Below are 9,285 nucleotides of genomic sequence, written 5' to 3'. Positions count from 1 at the left end.
AGTTAGCTCCTGGACCATTCGTCCAAGGTGCTAAAGTTTGGAATACTCAGTTTATCATTATGACGTGGGTTTGTAACTATACTCCATTAGGTTGTCGAGATAGACCAGTGGTATTTAGTTCATATAGATTATTTTCTTTAACTTATGCAACTTCTGCGTACTCTAACTTCATTCTAATATTTTGAATTTCATGTTCATTTTAAAAGTATCGTAACCATAGAAGTTTGCAAAATGACGGTATTGCATGTCATGAAGGCGTCTAAAATTCACTGACCAATGATACATTTTGATGATTCAAATATTTCTTTCATAACCTAGTTGTAAATTTCATTCTATTTTAACTTATATATACACAGACAGACTATCTTGTTTGCTTTTTGTCTTTTATGCTTGTTGACGTTAGACATTGTATTATTCATGCAAACAGAAAGATCATATGTAGTTACCTTGAACTATCATTGTCTTGTTAACTAGCTCTGTACTATATTCAGCAAAACTGAATTTGAGGAAAGTGGATGAGTATAAATATTTGAAGCAGAGCAATCATTATACTATTGCTGGGGTTGATGATGCTGAAATGTTCCATCTTGTTACGGTACGTCATCGAAGAGTGCAGAACACCACCTTGCCATTTTTAAGGAAAAGAAACTCTTGGTTAATACATCATAGATTATTGCAGAAAGCTATGGAGGCCGTCCATATCAGCCAAGAAGATCAAGAGAGTGTATTTGCTATGCTTGCTGCAGTGTTATGGTTGGGTAACATCTCTTTTACAGTGATTGATAATGAAAATCATGTTGAAGTTGTTGCAGATGAAGGTATAGTATTCTGATTCAAATGATTGAGTTGTCCAAATGTGTTTTGCTTGTCATTATTAGATCATGGCTCTTTTTATATGTCGATAAAGAACTTCAATCTTGTTACCTTTCACATATGTTTTAGTTTGCTATTTTTGGTGCACATGGCAGTTAGTGAGTGCACTTTTGCTCTTGTGCTTTGCATACTGTTTATGAGGAACTGGTTTGTGAACCACAGCAAATTTGTTACTAATTGTTGTCACCATAGGTCCACTAATGACCCTGATCAAGTTTTGATTTGGACATTTCTCCAGTTTGTATTATTTGTCAATAGATTGATATATTTAACATTTTTTATTCCTGTGCTGATTGGTTGGAGTTACCATTTAAGTCAGATATGTCTGAATAAATAGTTTCTAGCTATCTGTTTAAGATAGAAGGCTAGTCAAACATATACTACTATATGCTTTGTACCACTCTAGCCTGCAGTCTTCACATATTAGTCTTTATTCTCAAACTCGTCCCATCTGAGATATGTTTTAGCAACTGCAGTGCTCGATACAATAGTCTTGTCTAGTGGACCTTGGTTATTTTTTGGATCATTTGTTAGGTTCTAGTTAATAATCTATTTCTTTGTAATTTCTATTCCATTTCTGAATATCCAATACAATTCAGCTGCACAAACTGTTGCAAAGCTTATCGGATGCACTATCTCTGCACTCAAGTTATCCCTGTCAACACGCAAGATGAAGGTTGGCAATGATAACATTGTACAGAAACTTACACTTTCACAGGTTTGTTATTTATGCCCCACAAGGTTTAACGAATGAACTATGGTAGACAATCTTATTTGTTTTTTCTTTTGTGTTCCATAGGCAATTGATACAAGAGATGCCTTGGCAAAATCCATATATGCAAGTTTGTTTGAGTGGCTTGTTGAGCAGATTAATAAATCCCTTGGAATCGGCAAACGGCGCACTGGTAGATCCATCAGCATTCTTGATATCTATGGATTTGAATCTTTCGATGTAATGGTCTTCTAAATCACTTACATCTTCTGCCCACCAATTTGGCTAAATCATTCTGCGTCTTGACTGGTTTCTCTTCCTTTTTTTTTTCAGAAGAATAGTTTTGAACAATTTTGCATCAACTATGCTAATGAAAGGTTACAGCAACATTTTAATCGTCACTTGTTCAAGCTGGAGCAAGAGGTACTTCTGATCGGATTGATAACTTGCATTTTGTTGTGAAATTTACCTAACTGATGTCCAGGTAGCCAATAACTCTTGTTTTGTGTTTTTCAAACAAGAGGTTTCTATCAGATTGATAACTCATTTTTTGTTGTGCATCTTACCTAATTGATATCAAAGTAACCAACAGATTAGTTCGTTCAGTGTTTTCCAATGTTTTGTTGGGTGTAGAGTTTCATATTCTCTATTTCTCTAATGTACATTTATGAATCGCCACAGCGTTCTCTCATGTTAATATTGAGTGCATTAAATAAGACAAGAGGTTTGCAATGTTTTGTTGGGTGTAGAGTTTCATGTTCTCTATTTCCCTAATGTACATTTATGAATCACCACAGCGTTCTCTCATGCTAATATTGAGTGCATTAAATAAGACAAGAGGTGCATTGTGGCTGATTCTTGTTTGGACTTAAAGGTGGCCATTTAACTTAATGTATAGCCCTTGTTGCCATCACCATATTCTGATGGTTCCTCAGCTGTAGGTGGGTTGTTTGACTTGACTAATGGAAACCCAATATGTGGAGGAGCTTAGTTTGTTAAGAGAGATACATTTTCTAATTACTAAACTTGCAGCATATTCAAACATAAGATCTGCTCTTATTCGATATCAGATTTGATTTCTTGATTATCTAGCCCAAAATATTAAACCTTAGAAAGGGACCAATCAATGTTTCTATATTCGTGACACAGATTGGTATCAATGTTTTGTTGGGTGTAGAGTTTCATGTTCTCTATTTCCCTAATGTACATTTATGAATCACCACAGCGTTCTCTCATGCTAATATTGAGTGCATTAAATAAGACAAGAGGTGCATTGTGGCTGATTCTTGTTTGGACTTAAAGGTGGCCATTTAACTTAATGTATAGCCCTTGTCGCCATCACCATATTCTGATGGTTCCTCAGCTGTAGGTGGGTTGTTTGACTTGACTAATGGAAACCCAATATGTGGAGGAGCTTAGTTTGTTAAGAGAGATACATTTTCTAATTACTAAACTTGCAGCATATTCAAACATAAGATCTGCTCTTATTCGATATCAGATTTGATTTCTTGATTATCTAGCCCAAAATATTAAACCTTAGAAAGGGACCAATCAATGTTTCTATATTCGTGACACAGATTGGTATCTACATGCGTGAGTTGTGATTCATATAATGCATTTCAACATGTGTTATTTTGTTATGTTTCAACCAATACTGTTGTTGAACTGTACTTTCATAATTCTTATATGATTTAGCATTCTGGAAACTTGCTTTGTGACTTATGAACACATCCTTTTCTCACGATATCAGGTGTTTAACCTATTGGTTCTGTATACACATATTAATGTTGTTACATTTACCAGGAATACATTCACGATGGCATAGACTGGACAAAAGTTGACTTCGAGGATAATCAGGATTGTTTAAATCTTTTCGAGAAAGTATGCAATATCCTTCACTAGATTATATAATTATTTCTTTGATTTTGAAATTGGGTGTTCTTCATTTCCTTCTCTGGTAAACTTTTTGTCATTTCTTCTTGTTCTATTTATTTATACCCTGTTAGCTGTATAATCTTAAGATAAATAATCATCAGCATGTGTTGGTCCCAACTATTTGGGGTTTATTTCAAAGGTGCAATGAATGACACTAGTAATATTTGTATATCTTATATCACTTTTAGTTTCATATCTTCAAACCTAACCAATTTTATATTGATATCATTAAACATGGCCATACCATCTTAAGTCAGCCTATCATTTTGTGTTGGAGCTACACCTAAATGCCCCTGGATATTTGTATTTTTTTTTTTATTAATTTTACACATTCCTTAGCATTCTCATCTTTGCTGCGTTAACTTTTCTGTCCATATTGGCTTTACTCTAGTACTCTTAAGCCTTAAATTTTGCTTAAGTTGTGTGTCAGTCATAAAATTTTCTTGTTTTTCCTAAGGGGCACACAATTATAACACCAGATTCAAGAAGCTTCTCTCATGAAGTGGTTTATGTTAATTAATTTAAAACATCAAAAGGAGGATCGGTATAAAGCTCCTAAGATGTTCTGTTAAAATCTGAGAGTCAGACGATGCAGTATGATGATTCTGAGTAGCCTTGAAGACTACGGATTTTGAATATGATGATTCTGAATAGGCTTAAAGTCTAAGGAACTTGAAAAAAATTTTCTTTTTTTGGGTCATGTCCTTGATGTTTTTGACTGAGTTAGATGTTTGACATTGCATCTCAAAACATCCACACTTTGATTGGTAGAAAAATCAGAAAAATGAAACTTTTGATACTGATCTTGGAATCTTAGGCTAGATAACAATGAGTTCAAGTAATAAAGGAAATCCCTATTTTGACTATGGTTTTTCACTTGATTATCTTGTCACTGAATTTTTGTTGCATCATGTGTGGTATGTCAATGTTGTCATAACCCGTTGCTTATAATATTTTTTTGGAGTTATCTGTGGCTGCTGCACTTTAGTTTTTTTTTTTTTTTGAACATGGATGACCACTAGAATTGCATTTTATAATATATTGTTCTGTTCTAGTTTTCTTCCCATATTATATGGTTTCTTTAACTGTGATGATGGCATTACACCATTTTTCATATTTTCTAATAAGCTTTTGATATTCCATAGTTGTTAGATTGTAACTTGAACTCATCTTCTGTTATTTTCTTATTTCATATTCTTAGAAAGGATTCATTTTAAGATGCTTCTGGTGCAGAAACCACTAGGATTGTTGTCTCTCTTGGATGAGGAATCAACTTTTCCAAATGGAACTGATCTTACATTTGCAAATAAACTGAAGCAGCACCTGAATTCTCGCCCTTGCTTCAGAGGAGAAAGGGGCAAAGCTTTCACAGTGCAACATTATGCAGGGGAGGTTGCTATCTTAAACTATTTTTTTCTTAATTAACAACCCTGTGTATTTGTTCAAGCTTTTGATTTCGAATGCTTTATTAGGTTGTTTATGATACAACTGGTTTTTTGGAGAAGAACAGAGATTTACTTCACATGGATTCCATTCAGCTCCTTGCTTCTTGTACATGCCATCTTCCTCAAGATTTTGCATCAAAGATTTTGTCTCAATCTGAAAATATAGCATCCAATCCATATAGATCAGGTGTTGCTGATTCCCAGAAGTTGAGTGTTGCTTCAAAATTTAAGGTAAAACCTTGTTTTTGAGTTGATAATTTTCCTACTTTACAAGCATGTTTGGTTTAGAGGTCCCTTTTCTGGCATCTACTTGAGTAAAATAAAGTTAGCACACTCAAATCTTCAAGGTCGCAGCATCAAGTGTTTAATATATGATTATTATCACCTGTTTGATTCTGAATAAATGCTCATTTTATATCTCATTGATCTGATGATCTAAACAATTTTTTTAATCTCAATCTTCTTGAGTTGAGACTGTCAATTACTCTTAACCAAGATTTTAGTGAAGGCTATTTTGGTGTTAATAAAAGGTCTATGCTCTCAGTTTTGTGGATTGAATTTATTCACTGTTTATTTGGATTACTATTATCTATTTGATATTTCATCATCCTCTCAGTTATATCCATCAATAGCTTCGTTAAATTTGTTTGATAACTTTTCCTAACAATTTTCTCCCCTTCTTTTGTATTCATGGTTTTATCAAATCATGTTCATCCTTTCTTTGCTTTTTTTTTTAGGGGCAACTATTTCAACTGATGCAAAGACTTGGGAATACAACGCCTCATTTCATACGCTGCATTAAACCAAACAACTTACAAAATCCAGAAAAATATGAACAAGGACTTGTTCTGCAGCAGCTTAGGTGCTGTGGTGTTCTAGAAGTTGTTCGTATCTCAAGATCTGGTTATCCTACCAGAATGTCTCACCAAAAGTTTGCCAAAAGGTAAATCTATATTGCTAATTATACAATTTCTGCACTTGATGCCTTTCTTCAAAAGCTTGTTAACCGTTATATATTTCAGATATGGTTTTCTTCTTCTTGAGAGCGTTGCATCTCAAGATCCTTTAAGCGTCTCAGTGGCAATACTTAAACAGTTCAACATTCATCCGGAGATGTATCAAGTTGGTTATACTAAGTTGTTTTTCCGAACCGGACAGGTGAGAGGAAGATTTAATATCGAAGTTGGTTGACCGTAACATTTCATTTGTATTTTGACTGTAACATAAAAAATCTCTTTCAAGCATTTTTAAACTCTACTTTGTTCATTTCCAAAATAGCAAATCCAGTATATTGTTGCATAATCCCCATTAAGAAATGGTTTACAGGGGACATCTTGGGAAGATATCTGTATGCGATATCACAAATCTTGTACCCAAGATTTTGGAGAGCTAGGCTGAACATCAATAGCGTCGTTAGATTGGAAAAAAGCAAAACATTTATATTCTGCGGTTTTTTTGTTAATCTTTTCAGACTTCTCATGTGGTGTTTCATTCAATCGATAGATTGGCGTTCTTGAAGACACAAGAAACCGAACTTTACATGGAATTTTAAGAGTGCAAAGCTGTTTTAGAGGCCATCAAGCACGTTGCTACGCAAGAGAGCTCAAAAGGGAAATTCTTACATTGCAATCATGTAATGTCTTCTGAGACTGATTATTTGATCTTGTAGGAGATATCTAAGTATTAATTTCATACCATCTGTGTAAGATTTGACCAGAACCTTTTTGAATCGGCTTGCAGTTATTCGAGGTGAGAAGACAAGGCGAATATACTCTGGTTTGCTTGAAAGGCACAGAGCTGCAATAGTGTTGCAGAGGAATATAAAATCACGAGCTGCTCGCAAAAACTTTGTTAGTGCCCGTGGCGCTTCAATAGTAATCCAATCTGGTAACATATTTAGAGCTTTAGTTCAGTCAGGTTTCTTCATCTTTGATAATTTACGGTTAAACAATCACCAAATTGAACAGTAATCCGAGGATGGCTTGTTAGGAGATGTTCTGGTGATATTGCATTACTCAATGCAAGAAAACCTTCTGGGGATAAAAAGGTTAATGAATCCTTATCTGTCCCAAATGGACAATATCTGCTCGTATATTTTTTCTCCATTAACCTTGTTGCCTCATACAATTTTTTCAGGGTGGAGAAACGGAACAGGTCATCGTGAAGGCGTCTGTTTTGGCAGAACTACAAAGAAGGATTCTTAAATCTGAAGCAGCACTGAGAGATAAAGAAGAAGAGAATGACATACTCCACCAAAGGCTACAACAATACGAGAACCGATGGTCGGAGTATGAGCAGAAGATGAAATCCATGGAAGAAGTATGGCAGAAGCAAATGGTATCCTTGCAATCCAGCCTCTCAGTTGCAAAGAAAAGTCTTGCCATTGATGAAACTGAGCGGAATTCTGATGCATCTGTGGACCAAAGTTGGGGCAGCGCAGACAACACCAGGTCCAGAGGACGGGAGGAGAATGGAACACCACGGTTGGTCTCCCGAACACTTGACAGAGACATGAGTGCCAGCTTGAGTGTCATCAATCGCCTTGCAGAGGAATTTGATCAACGGACACAGGTGTTTGCGGACGATGCAAAGTTCTTGGTGGAGGTCAAGTCTGGTCAATCAGAGGCTAGCTTGAATCCCGATAAGGAGTTAAGGAGGCTAAAGCAGAACTTTGAGCTGTGGAAAAAGGACTTCAGCGCACGGTTGCGTGAGACAAAGGTGATTATTAACAAGCTTGGGACTGACGATGCTGGTTCCGACAAGGGGAAGAGGAAATGGTGGGTGAGGTTGAATAGTTCTAGGATACTATGAGGGAATTGACTTGATAATAGTATGATACGATTTCATTTCGTCCCAGTGAATTTGGATTCATGTTCCACGAAGAGAACTCTGCAGTTGTGTATTGATGCAGAGCGGCAAAGAGTGAATCAAGATGGTATTAGCAAGCTGGTATAGAGCCATAAAGCACCATGTTTATGTATGTATGTATGGCCATTTTAGATTTGCTCCATCTACCCTTGTTCACCATCACTGTTTCTAGTTTACTACTCGGAATTAATACCCTGCTCTCCTACAAAATATAATCTGTGGTGAAATAATGTTATTGTATTTGATATTGTTATGAGATATTAATGCATGATTTCACTTCTGTGAAAATTCATTGTTGATATAATTTTTTTATTGTTGTTTTAAATCTTCTAAAAGTACTACTTTACCTTTGATTATTTAATCAAACAAATTCCAAATATGATCGCTTCTGCAATCCTTACCAAGTTTCCCTTTCCTCACCGACTTCGCTGACACTTTTCCTCCACGATCTTGTTCATTGATTTGGAAGTGTAAGGTTTGTCAGGTAGCATTCAATTTTCATTCTTTTATTAGACTGACTCATTATTCTCCAACAAGATCAAGCCAATAGCTTCCTAATCTTCTTGCTATAGAACAGTTTGCATTTAAGTGCTCGGGGGGACTAGCAGCAGGGTGCAGAAGGGACAAATTCAATCAAAGAGCTCATAATTGATTCCTCTGTTTCTTATCCTGCTGCTATTCTATTCACATCAAGAGAAAAGGAAGACAGTAATTTCCTTTTCTTCTCTTCTCTTTTCTTGTTTTTTTCTTCTTTTTTTGCTGCTGAAAATAGTGTTCAGTCAAGCTCTGCTTCCCTTCCAGAGAGTTGCACAACAAGACATGAAACAGGCTACGTAAGAGCAACCAAAACTTAGCATTTCTCTTACACTGATCGCAAGAACTAATTTCTAGAGCTGTCGTCGAAGTTGAGTGCGAAGCTGAAAGGATCGTACTGGAAGTTGCTGCAGGACTTCTTTCTTACCTCGTTCCATTATTTAGTCGGTAAATCAATTTTTTAAAGGACATTTTCAATTAATTTTGGTTCAGATTCTGAACTTTTTTTCTCACTACAAGCCATTACTTTCCCTTTGCTACGAACTGTTAATTCAGAGACAACTCAAATAACCATTTTGCAGTTGCAGATGATGTTTGAACTTTTAACCAACCGGATGCAAAATGGGACCTTACTTGATCTTGATCTATTGCCTTGTGCAAGAATTTTACCATATTTTTTTCTCCGGTATTTTTTCCCCTGAGGAACCACTGCTTTCTCTCTTTCCTTGTGTGATGAAATTTCAGAATATTGACTTGCAGCCTTCCACAAGAAATGTCGGCATGCGCGTATATCACTTGTTATACATTTAAGTTTTTTTATTTGAAAAAATATTTTGAATTAATTATTTATTAGATGAAGAAAAACAGTGGTCATATCTGAGATATTTGACAAAATGCAGACGCAAACTTACACGCCGA

General features: G+C 35.6%; 1 protein-coding gene across 1 annotated transcript in view; it reads left to right on the top strand.

Moving 5' to 3' along the window:
- LOC141838370 (myosin-1-like) overlaps positions 1 to 8,113 on the top strand; it is a 21,040-nt gene extending 12,927 nt beyond the window's left edge. The window contains 10 exon segments of the mRNA XM_074725820.1: positions 1,919 to 2,008; positions 3,389 to 3,466; positions 4,754 to 4,912; positions 4,993 to 5,196; positions 5,703 to 5,908; positions 5,988 to 6,123; positions 6,469 to 6,598; positions 6,706 to 6,852; positions 6,933 to 7,012; positions 7,102 to 8,113. Coding sequence (XP_074581921.1) covers positions 1,919 to 2,008; positions 3,389 to 3,466; positions 4,754 to 4,912; positions 4,993 to 5,196; positions 5,703 to 5,908; positions 5,988 to 6,123; positions 6,469 to 6,598; positions 6,706 to 6,852; positions 6,933 to 7,012; positions 7,102 to 7,776 — 1,905 coding nt within the window. The 3' untranslated portion in view covers positions 7,777 to 8,113.
- The last annotated feature ends 1,172 nt before the right edge of the window (positions 8,114 to 9,285 follow it).

This window comes from Curcuma longa, chromosome 11 (assembly GCF_044706935.1).
Source record: "Curcuma longa cultivar G26 ecotype Majalengka, Jawa Barat chromosome 11, ITB_CL_G26_1.1, whole genome shotgun sequence".
Classification (NCBI taxonomy): Eukaryota; Viridiplantae; Streptophyta; class Magnoliopsida; order Zingiberales; family Zingiberaceae; genus Curcuma; species Curcuma longa.
Note: the sequence above shows the minus strand (reverse complement) of the source record. Positions and strands in the feature narration are given on the sequence as shown.